The sequence below is a fragment of the Scyliorhinus canicula genome, chromosome 6, assembly GCF_902713615.1.
Source record: "Scyliorhinus canicula chromosome 6, sScyCan1.1, whole genome shotgun sequence".
Lineage (NCBI taxonomy): Eukaryota > Metazoa > Chordata > Chondrichthyes > Carcharhiniformes > Scyliorhinidae > Scyliorhinus > Scyliorhinus canicula.
This window is the reverse complement of record NC_052151.1, coordinates 59,525,986-59,545,184: the sequence shown is the minus strand read 5'-3', so window position 1 is coordinate 59,545,184 and position 19,199 is coordinate 59,525,986. Positions and strand designations below refer to the sequence as shown.

Below are 19,199 nucleotides of genomic sequence, written 5' to 3'. Positions count from 1 at the left end.
TCTTGCATACTGTTGCCGAGGTTTAGCGGGGAAATAATTTTGGCTTCACAAGGCAGGCACCTCACTTGATGTGCTGTCCAGCATTTTTCATTGAACTAGGGTTGATACCTGGCTGATGGTAAAGGCAGAGTGAGGGAAATGCTGGGCAAAGTGATTAGATTGGAGTTGAGTACAATTCTGCACCTCGTAGAATGCCCAGTTTGGAGCTGTCCGATCTGTTCAAAGTTTATCCCATTTAATAGTGGTAGCGCCACGCATGATGGATGGTTTCCTCAATGTGAAGGTGGAACTTCTGCTCCACCAGGACTGTGCAGTGGCCATTCCTACCAGTACTGTCATAGATGCATCTGCATGAGGTGGATTTGTGAGGGGTGACTAGTAGATTTTTCGCTCTCTTTGGTCACTCACCACCTGCTGCAGACCAAATCCATGCTACCTTTCTTAAACAGCGGTACCACATTAGCCATTCTCCAGTCCTCTGGGATCTGACCTGTAGCCAATGAGGATACAAAGATGTCAGTCAAGGCCCCGCAATTTCCTCCCTTGCCATGGGCAGCATGATAGCATAGTGGTTAGCACAACTGTTTCCAGCTCCAGGTTTGATTCCTGGCTTGGGTCACTCTGTGCGGAGTCTGCAGGTTCTCCCCGTGGGTTTCCTCCGGGTGCTCCGGTTTCCTCCCACAGTCCAAAGATGTGCAGGTTAGGTGGATTGGCCATACAGTACTAAATTGCCCGTAGAGTCCTAATAAAAGTAAGGTTAAGGGGGGGGGGTTACGGGTATAGGGTGGATACGTGGGATTGAGTAGGGTGATCATGGCTCGGCACAACATTGAGGGCCGAAGGGCCTGTTCTGTGCTGTACTGTTCTATGTTCTATATGGCCCAGGAGACCTATCTACCATAATATCTTTTAAAACATCCAATACCTCCTCCTTTTTGACGCCAACGTGACCCGGACTATCCACACACCCTACCGAAGAATCATCTTCCACAAAGTTGTTTTCTCTGGTGAAGACTGATGCAAAGTATTCATTTAGTACCTCGCTCATTTCCTCTGGCTCAACACATAGATTAATTTGTTTGCAACTAAATGGAAACTCGGGAGCCCAATGAAACAAGGGATGAACATTTGTATTTTGTACACATGACTCAAATTACAGAGGCGAGGTGACACAAGGTAATTTGCAGCCTAAGCCAATGGAAGAGGTGAATTTGGACTATTTAAGGGATCCCGGGATAATAAGGAGTGGGGATAAAAGTTTGAAAATCGCGATCTTGGTTGACACAGTGAGGAATGACTCTTCTAGGCTCAGTTCAACACCACTTCAAAGACAAAGAGAAAGACATTGCGTGTGCTGGCAAAGCTCAAGGACACCTAGGAACTTGAGGAATGAGGGACTTGTGTTGTCTTCACTGATTGTTTTAGCTATATGTACAATCTTGCTTAATAAATTCTACTTGATTCATACATACTAGTTATTTGAACCTTGTTGGATCAGGCATAACCGAGGACCCCATTTCGGAATGTAAAAATCTTAATTAGAAGGGTTTTACAGCTCAACACCCTAAAATAATCCACGTTTTGCAAACAGGTACAACTTTCTATGCTTTTGGATTAAGTTTTCAAAATAAAAGTTGTCAGCTAAAGCTAACATGCATTTTTGCTTAAGCATCAGATATTCATTTACTCTTTCAGTAACATTTGAATAGCGAACGAGTTTCATGATTCAGAGGAATGAATTTCACTCATACAATAATGGTAATAATTCAGAAACCACTACTGTGGAAAACTAATAAAATGCTTTGTTGCTTGAAAAGGGGCTTTCTTCTTTTCCTGCCCATGGCCATCACAAGCTCCACAGATGTGCAGGGCCAAGGGCATGTGTCCATGGATCACAGCTGGATGTTTGGCAGGGGTGGAAAGCTCAGAACTTTCTCAAACAGTAGGAAGAAATAAATACCCTGCAGTAAATCAATTATTGTCACAGGTCATTGTCACAGACCTTTTGCATCCGATCAGAGTATTTTGGTCTGGTAAGAATTTGATTGGATGCCCCCTCATCATCTGCTCACATGAAATGAGAAACAGTCAATGTCTTTATAAAGTCCAACAACACATCTGAAATAGGCGTTTTATTAGTCATCGTAAATTTTTACTTTATATTCTAAGTTCATATGCCACCAATATGTTTATTCAGGCCACGTTCTCCAGTTCCGGCACAAAACGTCTAATGAAACAGACAGGATATCATTTCAAGATTTACGAGGTGGTGATCAGAAGCCACCCCACGTTAGCCTTGCTACGTGATCAGTCTTCTGTTTGGTTGGTTTAACAAAGCCCAAGAATTCCAGCTCAGAAACAGCTCGAATAAAACGAGCACTGTTGGAAGTTAGTCAAGGAAAACAACATCTGCATTTGATAGTTCCTACACTGCTATTTAACACTTTCAGCAAATTATGATATTTCCCATCACAAAATATTTTCCTTCCCATGTCCGTTCCTTCATGTTTGTTGCATCCTTTATCAAATTACACAATCCGACAGAAGGAGGCCATTTAACCCATCATGCTTGCAGCAGCTCTTTGAAAGAATAATCCAACTAATCCCATTCCCTGAGGCACTGCGAAGGGTAAACGGGACCTCTTCCTGTGCAAGGATGAGCCTGATGCAGTTTAAGGTGGTGCACAGGGTCCACATGACTCGAGCGAGTATGAATGGGTTCTTCCAGGGGATAGCAGATGAGTGTGGGATGGGGTGGGCCAGCGAATCCCGTGCACATTTTGGGGTTGCGGAAAACTGGGAAGATTCTGGGCAGGAGTGTGTGCAGTCTTAGCCAGGATAGTGGAGGAGGAGGTGGCGCTATTTGGGGTTTCAGAGAAGCCGGAGCTCATGGAGAGGAGGAAGGCCGATGTTGTGGGCTTCGTCTCTCTGACTGCACGGCTGTGAATTTTACTGGAGTGACGATCGGCATCGCCACCGGGGGTAGCAGCTTGGTTGGGTGACCTGTACAACTTCCTGCAGTTTGAGAAGATAAAGTATGAGTTAAGGGGCTCTTCAGAGGGGTCTGAGAAAAGGTGGGGGATGTTTGTGACCGTGTTTGAGGAGCTGCTCGTCGCAGGGGGGGGGGGGGGGGGGGGGGGGGGGGGGCGGGGAGGAAGGATTTGTACAGACTGCATAGTTGATAGCTGGGAAGTATGTTTCCCGGGTGTTTATTTGTTGTAACCTGTTTTGATACATGTTTGTAATAAAATATATATTTTTTAAAAAGAAACAATACGACTCAGCCTACTCATTAATAAAGTGCTAATGATACCTACAAATGTTGACAATAGGAAAAGTATAAATTATTTTTCAACAGGAGATCATACACCATGATTGTTTTACTAATTGAATCTTTCTCAAAAATTAAAATTAATCTGCTAATTAGTTCCCCAATCTCCATTTAAAATTAAAAGCTCTGAGCAAATATACCATGTGGTGTGTACTGAGCTATAGCATTCAAGGAGACAATCTCAAGTTCCTGATCAGTGCTTTACAGCCTGTTGCACAGCGACAGTGGCGTGGTGCTATAATTGGCCTCAGAAGCTCCTGGATAAGAGCATTTGAAAGAAAAATCCCATAACCCTTCCTCATCTTGAAAACATCAGACGGCAAGTGCATGTATGGATGGGCAGGATCAGACTCGCTGACAGTATTTCCTGAACTACTGCAAGAAATCACTGAAAAATGGACGTCTAAACTTGTTTTGTACTCATCAGAACGATTTGCAAGAACACCAATACGAGGAGGAAACAACAATCTATAGTGAATGAAAAGAGAACGCTGATTGGTTGGCAAACGGGCTCTGACTGGTAGAGGTGTTGCCACGGAGAATGCAACAGTTGATGGTGACTGGCATATTGTTTTTCAATAAATTCATTTTATGGAATGTGAGCATTGCTGACTAGGCCAGCACTGATCACCCATCCTTAGTTACCTTTCCTGAACCACTGCAGTCCCGCAAGTGGACCTACACCACTGTGCTGTCAGGGAGCGAATTCCAGCATTTTGACCCAGCAACAGTGAAGGAACGACGATATATTTCAGAGTCAGGATGGTGAGTGACTTGGGAGGGGAACCTCCCAAGTGGTGGTGTTCCCCAATATCTGCTGCTCTTGTCCTTCTAGATGGGAGTGGTTGTGGGTTTGGAAGGTGCTGTCGAAGGAACCTTGGTGAGTTACTGCAGTGCATCTTGTAGATGGTACACACGGCTGCCACTGTTTGTCAGCAGTGGAGGTAGTGAATGTTTGTGGAAGGGGGAACAATCAAGTGGGCTGCTTGGTCCTTTGTGGGATCGAGCTTCCTGAGTGTTGTTGGAGCTGCACACATCCAGATAAGTGGAGAGTATTCCATTACACTCCTGACTTGTGCTTGTAGATGGTGCACAGGCTTTGGGCAATCAGGAGGTGAGTTACTCAAAGAAACAAAGAAAGAAACAAAGAACAATACAGCACAGGAACAGGCCCTTCGGCCCTCCAAGCCTGCGCCGATCACGTGTCTAATCTAGACCAACCGCCTGTATCCTTCTATTTTTAAATTTTAAAAAAATAATCTTTAATGTCACAAGTAGGCTTACATTAACACTACAATGAAGTTACTGTGAAAAGCCCCGAGTCGCCACATTCCGGCGCCTGTTCGGATACAGAGGGAGAATTCAGAATGTCCATTTCACCGGACAGCAAGTCTTTTGGGACTTGTGGGAGGAAACGGAGCACCCGGAGGAAACCCACGCAGACACGGGGAGAACGTGCAGACTCCGCACAGACAGTGACCCAAGCCGGGAATCGGACCTGGGACCCTGGAGCTGTGAAGCAACAGTGCCAAACACTGCTACCGTGCTGCCCACGCCTGTACCCCATCTGTTCATGTGCCCATCCAGATAAGTCTCAAAGGTCGCCAACGTATCTGCCTCAACCACCTCACTTGGCAGTGTATTCCAGGCCACCACCACCCACTGTGTAAAAAACTTCCCCCGCACATCTCCACTGAACCTATCCCCCTTCACCTTGAACTTGTGCCCCCTTGTAATTTTCAATTCCGCCCTGGGAAAAAGCCTCCAACTGTTCACCCTATCTATACCCCTAATAATTTTATAAACTTCTATCAGGTCGCCCCTCAGCCTCCATCTCTCTAGGGAGAACAATCCCAGTTTATTCAATCTCTCCTCATAGCTAATATCCTCCATACCAGGCAACATCCTGGTAAACCTTTTCTGTACTCCCTCCTAAGCCTCTACGTTTTATGGTAGTGCGGTGACCAGAATCGGACACAGTATTCCAAATGTGGCCTAACCAACGTTCTATATAACTGGAATAATTTTCGAGCTTTAATACTTGATACCTCGTCCTATGAAGGTGATGCCACTATTTCCACCTGTGCTGCCACTTTTAAGGATCTGTGGACCTGCACGCCCAGATCTCTCTGTGTCTCTCTGCTCCTGATGGTTCTGCCATTTATTTTATAGCACCCACCTGAATTGGATCTACCAAAGCGCACTCCGTCGCATTTGTCTGGGTTAAATTCCATCTGATATTTCTCCGCCCAATTTTGCAGCCTATCTATATCCTGTTGTATTCTCTGACAATCTTCATCACTATCTGAACTCCTGCAATCTTAGTGGTGGCACACTTGCTAATCAGACCAGCTACATTTTCTTCCACGTCATTTATACATATTACAAACTCGCCATAGGATTCCTAGCCTTTGACCTGCCCTGGTAGCCACAGTATTTATATGGCTAGTCCAGTTCAGTTTCTAATCAATGGTAACCCCCAGGGTGTTGATAGTGGGGGATTCACTGATAGCAATGAGGTGACTATCAAGGGGTGATGGTTACATTCTCTCTGGTTAGAGAGGGTCATTGCCTGGCACTCGTATGATGCAGTATTACTTGCCACTTGTCAGACCGAGCCTGGATACTGTCCAGGTCTTGCAGCATTTGGCCATGGACTGCTTCATTATCTGAGGAGTTGTGAATGGTACTGAACATTGTCATCAGCGAACATCCCCACACTCATGATGTAGGGAAGGCCATTGATGAAGCAGCTGATATGGTTGGGCCTAATATACTACCGTAATGTCTTGGAACTGAGATGATTGACCACCAAGCACCATAACCATATTCCATTGTGCCAGGTAAGGGTCCAACCAGTGGGCGGTTTGCTCCCCCGCCCCCGATTCCCATTGATTCCAGTTTTGCTCGGGCTCCTTGATTCCACACTCGGTCAAATGCTGCCTTGATGTCAAGGGCAGTCACTCTCACCTCACCTCTGGAGTTCACCTCTTTTGTCCATGTTTAAACCAAGGCTGTAATGAGGTCAGGAGCTGAGTGACCCTGGCGGAACCTGAACTGAGCAGCCGTAAGCAGGTTATTGCTGAGTAAGTACCGCTTGATATACTGTTGATGATTCCATCCATCACTTTGTTGATGATGGAGAGTAGACTGATAGGGAGGTAATTGGTTGGGTTGGATTTGCCCTACAGGAAATAACCTGGGCAGTTTTCCACATTGCCGGGTAGATGCCAGTGTTGTAGCTGTACTGGAACAGCTTGGATAGGGGTACGGCCAATTCTGAAGCATAAGTCTTCAGTACTATTGCTGGAATATTGTCAGGGTCGAAATAGATAGAAATTATGGGCAGCATGGTGGCACAGTTGTAAGCACTGCTGCTTACAGCGCCAGGGACCCAGGTTCAACTTCGGCATGGGTCACTGTCTGTGTGATGTTTGTACATTCTCGCCGTGGTTGCATGGGTTTCCTCTGGTTTCCTCCCACAGCCCAAAGATGTGCAGGTTAGGTGGACTGGCCGTGCTAAATTGTCCCTTAGTGTCCAGGGATGTGCAGGTTAGGTTATGGGGCTATGGGGATAGGGAAAAAAGTGGGCATGGGTAGGGTGCTCATTTGAAGGGTCAATGCAGACTTGATAGGCCGAATGGCCTCCTTCTGTACTGTAGGGATTCTATTCTATGATTCTAACTAGTGACTTCAACTGTTTCTTGATATCACATGGGGTGAATTGAATGGACTGAAGACTGACATCGATGATGCTGGAGGCAGAGATGGAGCATTAACTTGGCACTTATGGCTAGACTGTTGCGAATGGTTCAGCTTTATCTTTTGCACTGATGTGTTGGACTCCTCCATCCTTAAGGATGGGGATATTTGTGGAACTTCTGTCTCGAGTGGAATGTGGCAGGTCTGCAGAGCTTAGATCAGACCCATTGGTTGTGGAATTGCTTAGCTCTGCCTTTACTTGCTGCATAGGCTGTTTGGCTTGCAAATAGTTCTGAGTTGTAACTTCACTATGTTGACACCTCATTGTTATGACTGCAATTGCTCCTGGCATGCATTCTTCATTGAACCAGGGTAGATCCCCTGACTTGGTGGTAATGGTACAGTGGGGGTGATATGCCAGGCCAGGTTAGATTGTGGCTCGATAGATAGAAATATACATAGAAAATAACAGGAATAGGAGGTCATTCGGCCCTTTGAGCCTGCTCCGCCATTCACTATGATCATGGCTGATCATCAAATCCAATATCCAGATCCTGCCTCCCCCCCCATATCCCTCGGTTCCTTTAGCCCCAAGAGCTATATCTCTGGTGGCATAGTGGTTAGCCTCTCCCCGTGTCTGCGTGGGTTTCCTCTGGGTGCTCCACTCCCCACCCCCCCCCCCCCCCCCCCCACAGTCCAAAGATGTGCAGGTTAGGTGGATTGGCCATGCCAAATTGCCCCTTTGTGCCCAAAAGGTTAGATGGGGTAACGGGGATAGGGTCAGGGCATGGGCATAGGCAGGCTCTTTCCAAGGGTCGGTGCAGATTCGACGGGGCGAATGGCCTCCTTCTGCTCTGTAGAGATTCTATGATCTAATTCCTTCTTGAAATCACACAACGTTTTGGCCTCAACTACTTTCTGTGGTAGTGAATTCCTCAGGTTCACCATTCTGAAGAAATTTCTATTCATCTCATCCTAAAAGGTTTGCCTGTTATCCTCAAACCCCTAATTCTGGACTCCTCCATCATCCGAACATTCTTTCTGAATCTACCCTGTTTAATCCGGTTAGAACTTTGTATGTTTCTATGAGAGGCCCCCCACCCCCCTTCAACTCTTCTAAACTCCAATGAATATAATCTGAACTGACTTAATCTCTCCCCATATGATATGACAGTCCTGCCATTCCAGGAATTAGTCCTGTAAATCTTCGCTGCACTCCTTCCATAGCAAGAACATCCTTCCTTAGATAAGGACATCAAAACCAATATTCCAAGTGTGGCCTCACCGATGCCCTATACAACTGCAGTAAAATATACCTATTTCTAATCCTCTCACTATGAATACCATTTGCCTTGTTTACTGCCAGCTGCATCTGCACGTTTACTTTCAGTGGCTGATGCACGAGGACACCAAGGTCTTACTGTGTATCAACCTCTTTCAATTTACACCCATTCAAATAATAATCTGACTTCCTATTTTTGCTACCGAAGTGGACAACCTCACAATTCTCCGCATTATACTGCATCTACCATGCACATGCTTACTCACTCAGCCTGTCCAAATCACAATGAGGCATCTCTGCATCCTCCTCACAGCTCGCTCACCCCACCCAACTTTGTATCATCTGCAAATTTGGAGATAATACATTTAGTTCCCTCATCCAAATCATTGATATATAATGTGAACAGTTGGGATCCGAGCACAGATCCCTGCGGTACCCCACTCGTCACGGCCTGCCAATCAGAAAAAGACCCATTTATTCCAACTCTTTGCTTCCTGTTTGCGAACCAGCTTTCTATCCATTTCAAGATACTACCCGCAATCCCATGAGCTTTAACTTTACATATTAATCTGCTGTGTGAGATCTTGTCGAAAGCCTTCTAACCGTCGTAATAAACCACATCCACCGTCAACTCTACTAGTTACATCTTCAAAGAATTCTGGTAGATTTGTCAAGCATGATTTTCCTTTTAATAATAATCTTTATTGTCACGAGTAGGCTTACATTAACACTACAATAAAATTACTGTGAAAATCCCCTAGTCGCCACATTCCAGCGCCTCACAGAGGGAGAATTCAGAATGTCCAAATTACCTAACATCACATCTTTCAGGACTTGTGGGAGGAAACCCATGCAGACACGAGGAGAACACGCAGACTCCGCACAGACAGTAACCCAAGCCGGGAATCGAACCTGGGACCCTGGCACTGTGAAGCAACAGTGCTAACCACTCTGCTACTGTGCACATGCTGACTTTGTCTAATTACATCACTGCTTTCCAAATGGTGTGCTATGAAATCCTTGATAATGGACTCCAGCAAATTCCCTACTTTAGGCTCACAGGTCGAAAGTTCCCTGTTTTCTCTCTTTTTGAATAGTGGGCTTACATTAGCTACTCTCCAATCTTTAGGAACCATTCCAGAGTGCAAAGAATTTTGGAAAATGACCACCAATTTATCTACTATTTCTAGGGCCACTTCCTTAAGTACTCTGGGATGAAGATTATCAGGCCCTGGAGATTTATCAGCCTTCAATCCCATTAATTTATCCAAAACTATTTCTTTACTAGTTTCCTTCAGTTCCTCACTAAAACTTGTGTTTCTCAGAACTTATACGTTATCCATATCTTCCTTTGTGAAGACAGAAGCAAAGTACAAATTTAGTTCCTCAGCCATTTCTTTGATCTCTGTTATGAATTCTCTCGCTTCTGACTATACGGGGCCTACATTCGTTTTTATCAATCTTTTTCTCTTTCGATACCTATAGACACTTTTACAGTCAGTTTTTATGTTCCCGCTAGCTTACTTTCGTACTCTATTTTCCCCTTATTAATCAATCCCTTGGTCCTTTGCTGAATTTTAAACTGTTCCCGATCCTCCGCTCTATTGCTTTTTCTTGTCAATTTGTATGGCTCCTCTTTGAATCTAATACTATCTCGAATTTCCCTTGTAAGCCAGGGTTTTGCCACATTTTCCTTTGTACTCTTGCACCAAATAGGAATAAACAACTTCTGGAATTCACCCATTTGTTCTTTGAATGTCTGTATTGCCTGCCCTCTATCCTTCCTTTCAGTAATGTTTCCCAGTCCTTCATAGCCAACTTGTGCCTCATGTCATCAGTTACCTTTATTGAGATTCAGGACCCTGGTCTCAGAATCATCTACCTCACTGTCCACTTGATAAAGAATTCTATGATAAATTGGTCACATCCCCAAGAGTCTCTCACAACTCGATTGCCAACTAATCCGTTCTCATTGCACACCACCCAGTCCAAGATGGCTTGTTCCCTTGTTGGTTTCTCAACGACTTGGTCCAGAAAACCATCCCGTAAGCACTCCAGAAATTCCTCCTCTATTGTACTGTGACTAATTTGGCTCACCCAATCTATATGCAGATTAAAGTCCCCCATAATCACAGATGTTCCTTTGTCACATGCATCCCTGATTTCCTGTCTAATGCTATTCCCAACATTACCACTACTGTTTGGTTGTCTGTATACCGCCCCACAAATGTTTTATGTCCTGTGGTGTTTCGTAACGTGATCCGCAGATTCCACATCGTCTGTGCAATTATCTTTTCTCAATACAGTATTGTATCAATCTCTTAGTTAATCAACAATGCAACTCCATCATATTTTCCTTTCTGTCTGTCCTTCCTAAACACTGAAAAGCCCTCAATGTTTAGCACCCGTCCTTGATCACCTTGGAACCATGGTCCGTTTTCGGCGCATTTAGCGGAGTGTTTCCCGGCGCTTCCAGCGCTGAGAATGACCCCGCTATTAAACGGGACTCCGCTTCTTTCTCGGGCCTCGCTGAGGAATGACCTTCCGAGGCTGCATTAAAAATAATTTCCTGCCCAACGAGCTCAGCTCACCTCGCCAGTGCAGGAAGGGATTGGGGCATCATCTCTCGACCACCCTCCACCCCCCTGATGGCCTCTGGACCCCCCCCCCCCCCCCCCCCATGGTCCAACGTACTAATTAGGGAGTCCTTGAGCCCTCCCCACCTCATAAGAGCAGGGCACCCCCCCAGGTCCAATCCCCAACCTGGCAAAATGCCACCTGGACACTTTGGCACTGTCCGCCTGGCAGAATAGTGTCCCTCGCAGGTCCTGTGCTCTCTGCTGCCCGAAGGTTAGTGAGAGCCTTAAGGGCACCACGGTGGTGCAGTGAGTTAGCCCTGCTGCCTCATGGCGCCGAAGTCCCAGGTTCGATCCCGGCTCTGGGTCACTGTCTGTGTGGAGTTTGTACATTCTCCCAATGTTTGCGTGGGTTTCGCCCCCACAACCCAAAGATGTACAGGGCAGGTGAATCGGTCACGCTAAATTGCCCCTTAATTGGAAAAAATGAATTGGGTACTCTAAATTTATTTTAAAAAAGGTTAGTGAGAGCATCGAGCCTCGCACTCCCTTTATTCTCTGCTCCAAGACGGGTGTTCCTTGCAGGTCCGGTGCTCTCCCCTGCCTGAAGGTGAGGTGGTTGAGTGCAATTCTGCTGCTGCTGATGGCCCACAATGCCTAATGGATGCCCAGCCTTGAGTAGTTAGATCTGTTCGAAGTCTATCCCATTTAGCACAGTGATAGTACCACACAACACGATGGAGGGTATCCTCAATATGAGGGGCTTTGTCTCCACAAGGACTCTGCAATGATCACTCCTAACAATACTGTCATGGAAAGATGCATCAGTGGCAGGTGGGTTGGTGAGCATGAGAATTAATATGTTTTTCCCTCTTGTATTTCTATCACCACCTGCTGCAGTACCAATCTAGCAGCTGTGTTCTTTAGGACCCGGCCAGCTCAGTCTGTGGTGGTGCTACTGAGCCATTCTTGGTGATGGACATTGAAGTCCCCCACCCAGAGCATATTCTGCGCCCTTGCCACCCTCACCACTTCCTTCGAGTGGTGTTTAACGTGGAGGAGTATTGATTAGTCAGCTGAGGGGGGATAGTGTGTGGTAATCAGGAGGTTTCTTTGACCATGTTTGACCTGTAGACTTCATGGGGTCCAGGGTCGATGCTGGGGACTCACAGGACAACTCGCTCCCAGCTGTATAGTACTGTGTTGCCACCTCTGCTTTGTCCTGTCCCACCGCAGGTCAGACCCGGTGATAGTGGTGTATGGGACATTTTCTGTAAGGTATGATTCCGTGAGTATGACTACGTCAAGCTGTTTCTTGACTAGTCTGAGACAGTAAGAAGTCTTACAACACCAGGTTAAAGTCCAACAGGTTTGTTTCAAACACTAGCTTTCGGAGCACTGCTCCTTCCTCAGGTGAATGAAGAGGTCTGAGACAGTCCTCCCAATTTTGGCACAAGCTCTCTGATATCAGTAAGGAGGACTTTGTAGGGTTGGGTTTGTCGTGGTCATTTCTGGTGCCGAGGTCAATACCGTGTGATCCATCCGGTTTAATTTTTCTTTGTTTTCTGCGTAGCGATTGAATACAACCGAGTGGCTTGCTAGGCCATTTCGTAGGGCATGTAAGAGTCAACCACATTTCTGTGGGTCTGGAGAAACAGGTAGAATCATACAGGTCTGCAGTACAGAAGAGGCTCTTCTGCGTCTGCGCCGGTCAAGAATAACCACTTAACTATTCTAATCTCATTTTCCAGCACTTGGCCCATAGCCTTGTATGCCCTGACATCGCAAGTGCACATCTAAATACTTATTAAATGCTATGAGGGTCCCTGCCTCCACCACTCTTTCAGGCAGTGAGTTCCAGACTCCCACCTGGGCAAAAAGGCTTTTCCTCACATCCCCTCAAAATCTCCTGCCCCTTCGGCCATTGATCCCACACCAAAGGGGAAACGTTGATTCCTGCCTACGCTCCTGTAGGCCAGACCAAGTAAGGATGACCGGCTTCTTTCCCTAAAAGATATTAGTGAACCAGTTGGGTTTGTACGACAATCATCATTGGACTTTTAATTCCTGATGCTTTTTTAAATTGAGTTTAAATTCCACCATCTGCTGTGGTGAAATTCAAACCCAGGTGCCCAGAGCATTACCCTGGCTCTCTGAATTAGTAGCCAGCGAACATACCAGCACGCCACCGCCTCCCCAGACAACTGCATTGGGCGGCGCGACAGCAAAGTGTTTAGCATAGTTGCTTCACAGCGCCACGGTCCCAGGTTCGGGTGACTGTCTGTGCGGAGTCTGCACATTCTCCCTGTGTCTGCGTGCGTTTCCTCCGGGTGCTCCGGTTTCCTCCCACAGTCCGAAGATGTGCAGGTTAGGTGGATTGGCCATGCTAAATTACCCTGAGTGTCCCAAAAGGTTAGGTGGGGTTACTGGGTTATGGGGATTGGATGGAAGTGTGGGCTTGGGTAGGGTGTTCTTTCCAAGGGCTGGTGCAGACTTGAAGGGCCGAATGGCCTCCTTCTGCACTGTAAATTCTATGACTCTATTGATTGAAACCAGGCAGCATGGTCAAGGCATTGCTCTGAGGAATGAACCAATGAATGCTGCTACTTATTTTGTTTAGCTGACAGAGGCACAAAGTGTGTACATATCCCTTCTGTTTGCAAAGAAAGGGCCCTGTGTATTAATACATGTAGCTTCCAGTACATGCAAGTGCACCATATTTGTGTGATAGGCAGAACATAGTTTTGGCTTGACAGCAGCAGCCCATTAGTGGTGATTACCACTTGTGCATGGTGACAGCGTGAAATCAGCTGCTCAAATTTTTGAGATGCCTTGTCCTTCCAGGATAATCTGACATAGCCTGGACACTATTTAGGGCCAAAATCTTAGGTTCATATGGCTAACAGAAATGAAGATAGTGAGCTCCATCTATTATCCAGCAAATTGAGACTCGCAAACAAGCAATGTTGTAATTAATGTACAAGTAATTCTAGCACTGCCATACCCTGTGTCACACACTTCGTAGTGCCGTATCTATATCCCATTCTCTAAGTTTGGCTTGCCCTTTTCCTCCCCCTCTGTATCTCAATCTATGTTCCTGTTGTCTCTAATAACACGCCTGACTTAATCAACAGGAGGTTTTACAATGACAAGAAGGTGATTCATACTCGCATCCATTATTGAAAGTTGAAAAATAGTCATTACTTCAAAACAAAAGCTGGTCACAACACTAACTTAGAAAATGGGCTAGATCATAGAATCCCTACAGTGCAGAAGGATGCCAATCGGTCTATCGAGTCTTCACCGGCCCTTGGAAAGAGCACCCTACCCAGGCTCACACCCCCAACCTATCCCAGTATGATAGTATGACCTCCCACTCATTTTGGCTGCCATTCTATCTTATCAACAGCCACGTTAGCAATAAAAGAATTGATTGGCACGTACCGGCCTCCCCGAACAGACGTCGGAATGTGGCGACTAGGGGCTTTTCACAGTAACTTCATTTGAAGCCTACTTGTGACAATAAGCAATTTCATTTCATTCATTCATAAAGGATACTGCAGAACTTCATCCACCTGTCCATTACTCATTTTGTCTGGGTCCTTCCCTTCTGCAGCATTAACCACTGTAATAAATGCCTAGAAATAGAGAGAAAAATGTAGTTGAAGTAACAGCAGCAGCACAGAATATTCACAAAACTCAAAGGGGTTCATATAAGAATGTCACAGTATTTTGCACAGTCCATCCACACATCCATTTTCAATGGAAGCCTTAATATAGGCAACTCCTGCAGAAAAAATTAAGGTATAAGGTGAATTTAGCTTGTGAGACATAAAAATGGAAAGCTTGTTATTACCAAAGCAACATGTCAATCATAGACTAACAGTGATGAATTCACCGACACTTCTTCGGGTGTGCAAATAACAATCGCTACATCTTGATATGCAACATGTTTTGATGTCAATATGGCAGGATTTTCAAAATGTAAACATGATGCAGTAATAAATACAAAGAAATTCTAAACTATCTGCAAGCACATTAAAACAAATTAAAAATAATAACAGGACAGCTCAGAACTACAACATGATGGGAGCTCTACATATTGCATCATGGTGACTGGATAAAATGCATAGGCACATTTCCCCACACAATGCAGAAACTTTAACCTGGTTCCAAGTCAGGATGGTGTCTGGCTGAAAGGGAACTTGCAGTTGGTGGTGTTCTCCTGTGCCTCCAAACATCAGGCAGAATAAAGTTTCTATTCCACTCAATATTGCCATTGAACTGAATTGAAGACCACAGAAATACTTTGCTGAAATAGGGATGCAGCAGTTTAATGAACAAATGGAAGATAGATCGATGAACAGTGATACAATAAAACAGTGATATTTACACTCGTTCAGACATAAAACAGACCCGTCTTCTTTTCTCTGTCCAATATCACTTCAGAATACCAATTTCTGTAAGGTGTAATCCAAACCAACAGAGCTCTCTGGTAATGTCCAGACTTGCATAACACAAACAGCCCTTTGGATTTGGATTTTATTTATTGTCACGTGTACCGAGGTACAGTGAAAAGTATTTTTCTGCAAGCAGCTCAAACAGATCATTTAGTACATGAAAATAAAAGAAAATACATAATAGTGCAACACAAGGTACACAATGTAACTACATAAACACCGGCATCGGGTGAAGCATACAGGGTGTAGTGTTAATGAGGTCAGTCCATAAAAGGGTCATTTAGGAGTCTGGCAACAGCGGGGAAGAAGCTGTTTTGAGTCTGTTAGTGTGTGTTCTCAGACTTTTGTATCTCCTGCCCGATAGAAGAAGTTGGAAGAGTGAGTAAGCCAGGTGGGAGGGGTCTTTAATTATGCTGCCCGCTTTCCCCAGGCAGCGGGAGGTGTAGACAGAGTCAATGGATGGGAGGCAAGTTTGTGTGATGGTCTGTTCACGACTCTCTGAAGTTTCTTGTGGTCCTGGGCCGAGCAGTTGCCATACCAGGCTGTGATGCAGCCCGATAGGATGCTTTCTATGGTGCATCTGCAAAAGTTGGCAAGAGTTAATGTGGACATGCCGAATTTCCTTAGTTTCCTGAGGAAGTATAGGCGCTGTTGTGCTTTCTTGGTGGTAGCATCGACGAGGGTGGTCCAGGACAGATTTTTGGAGATGTGTACCCCTAACAATTTGAAGCTGCTAACCATCTCCACCGTGGCCCCGTTGATGCAGACCGGGGTGTGTACAGTATTTTGCCTCCTGAAATCAATGACCAGCTCTTTAGTTTTGCTGACATTGAGGGATAGATTGTTGTCGCTGCACCACTCCACTAGGTTCTCTATCTCCCTCCTGTATTCTGACTCGTCATTATTCGAGATCTGGCCCACTATGGCTGTATCGTCGGCAAACTTGTAGATGGAATTGGAACCAAATTTTGCCACGCAGTCGTGTGTGTACAGGAGGGAGTATAGTAGGGGGCTAAGTACGCAGCCTTGCGGGGCCCCGGTGTCGAGGACTAAAATGGAGGAGGTGTTATTTATTTTGACTACTATCTACAAAGTTTGCATTCACTGCCAAGAGAAATGTGTAAGAAAAAGCATCTGCCCATTAAGTTGCCAATCATAGAGGGTAACAACCAGCTAAATTGTTGGGAAAGAGCTTTACATTGGCTATAGATACACCCTATACAAAGGAAGGTGGTTGTGGTGGTTGGAGGTTAATCATCTCAGCTCCAGGACATCACTGCATCCTCAGGGTAGAGTCCTAGGCACTCCACAGAAGTGCCAGCCAATGACCATGTCCAACAAGAGAGTTTACCACCTCTCCTTGATGGGTTACCATTGACCAGAACCTAAACCGGACCAGTTACATAAATACTGTGGCTACAAGAGCAGGTCAGGGGCCAGTAATTCTGCCGTGAGTAACTCACCTCCTGATTCCCCAAAGCCCTGTCCACCATCTACAAGGCACAAGTCAGGAGTGCTATGGAATGCTCTCCACTTGCCTGGATGAGTACAGCTCCAACAACGCTCAAAGAGCTCGACACCACCCAGGACAAAGCAACCCGCTTCATCAGCAGCCCATCAACACCTTAAGCATTTTCTCCCTCTATCACTGCTGCACCGTGGCTACAGGGCGTCAGGGTGTACCATCTGCAAGATGCACTCCAGCAACTCACCAAGGCTTCTTGGACAGCACTTTACAAATCCAAATCATCCACTGCTTAAAACGATAAAGGCAGGAGGCACGTGGGTACACCACCAACTGCAAGTTCCCTTCCAGCCAGACACCATCCTGACTTGGAACTATATCAAAGTTTCTGCATTGTCACTGGGTTAAAATCCCGGACCTCACTTCCTAACAGCACAATGGATGGACCTAGACCACATGGAATATAGCCATCCAAGAAGATGGTTCACAACCATAATCTCAAAGGGCACTTAGGAATAGACAATAAACATTGGTCTTACCAGCAATGCCCACATCCCATGACTGAAAAGAAAAGCCTTGCCCTGTTCAAAGGACTAAGACGACCATCGCCAATTAAAATCACTGCATCGGACTATGGCATCATCTCTGTAAAATGCTTCTTGCCGGTTCAGTAATTGAAGACCACACCAGGCAAATGGAATAAAATGACACCTTAAGCAGGAGTAGGAAATTCCAAAGTAATTCTGAGCAACAAACTGCACAAGATTGTGGAGACTGTAAATGGCCTCATGGGGTGATTAATCAATTTGCACTTCAGGCTGCTATTGTATGGACTAAAGCAAACATATACCTTCAGGAAAATCAAGCAGACAACAATCTATCTCGATCAAATGGCTTTCATTTGAAAAGAATATTGAATGCTGATTCCAGAAAATTCGTAAATACAAATTTTTAAAAATTCAACTGAGGCAAAATAAAATGCCAAAGTGAGTTGAGGAACAAACACCCCAACCATACTCAGGCTTCTTCTATTGACTATTGCTGAAAATAAAAACTGTTGGTATAGGGGGTAACAAGTTGTATCAGTAGAAGATTGCCTGGCTAACAGGAAACAGAGAGTAGGCATAAATGGTTGGTAGGATATAACGGGTGACGTGAAAAATGAAATGTGCCACAGGGATCAGTGCTGGGGCCTCCGCTTTTTACAATTTATATAATAATGATCTTTACTATTGTTACAAATAGGCTTACATTAATACTGCAATGAAGTTACTGTGAAAAGCCCCTAGTCATCACATTTCGGCACCTGTTCAGGCACACAGAGAGAGAATTCAGAATATCATTGGGGATTGTAGGATTCTGATAATTTTACTGATTGTTAGAATCTGTAATATCTCTGGTGTATTCCATACTCACTTTTCAAAGGGTCAATTTAAATTCCTGTTCAACAATTACCAACTAAGGTAACCAAGGAACAGGAAAGCAGTTGTGAGAAATTATACTTGACAAATTTATTACTTTAGGGTGCTGCGAAGTAAGGAATTTTCTGCTTTGAATAAATAGTTAACAGCATTGAGTTTAATAGTGTGAACTTAGGATGACACCTAATGTTTAACTAAACCATGTTTTGTATTAATTAATCTGAACCAGAGGGGAACCTTTATTTTCTGATATCTCTGGGGCTTGACAAGAGAATGTGACTTTATTTATGGAAGAAATGTGTTTGTAATGGCATGTAAACTCTGAGGGGCCTAGAGGAAAGAGGGTGAAATGTTGTCTTTATTATATGTAGCTCTAGTTACAGAAGAGCGGGTGACAAAAGCTGATTTGCAGCCTATAGCCAGGAGAAATGGTGAATTTGGATCATCTCCAAAAGAGGAAGTTCCGAATAATAAAAGACTTGAGGTATCGTTGATGTTGAGACATTATGGTCTTTGTTGGCACAGTGATGCGATGGCTTCTGGGGTATGACTCCTCTAGACACACTTCAACATCACTTCAAAACCGAAGGTGAGAGACTTTGGCTGTGTTGACAACATTAAGGACCCCATGGATCTTAGGAGATGAGAAACTTCTCTGTTGTCTTCATTGCTTCTTGTTCAGTATATGTAAAATCTTTCTTAATAAATTCTGCTTGATTTATAAAAACTAGTTATTTGTACCTTGTAGGTCTAGCATGACTGAGGACCCTAGTGTTAAAAATTAAGAATTTGGGGCTTAAGAGTTTTATACCTTGAAACCCTAAACCTTACTGGGTAAAGGGACAGAAGGTATGGATGCGGAATTTGCTGATGAACAAACCTAGGTAGGAAAGTAAATTGTGAAGAGGATATAAGGAGGAGGCAATGGAGCATAGACAGGTTACGTGAGTGAGCAAAGAACT

The 19,199-nt window shown here is 44.9% G+C and overlaps 1 protein-coding gene across 2 annotated transcripts in view; it reads right to left on the bottom strand.

Moving 5' to 3' along the window:
- Positions 1 to 1,114: 1,114 nt before the first annotated feature.
- The window catches only part of orc3 (origin recognition complex, subunit 3), a 122,239-nt gene continuing 104,154 nt past the window's right edge, over positions 1,115 to 19,199 (bottom strand). For both annotated transcript variants that reach the window (XM_038799332.1, XM_038799333.1), the window contains 2 exons: positions 14,450 to 14,529; positions 1,115 to 2,379 (listed from right to left, as the gene is read on the bottom strand). In XM_038799332.1, coding sequence (XP_038655260.1) covers positions 2,274 to 2,379; positions 14,450 to 14,529 — 186 coding nt within the window. In that variant the 3' untranslated portion in view covers positions 1,115 to 2,273. The remainder of the gene's footprint in view (positions 2,380 to 14,449; positions 14,530 to 19,199) is intronic.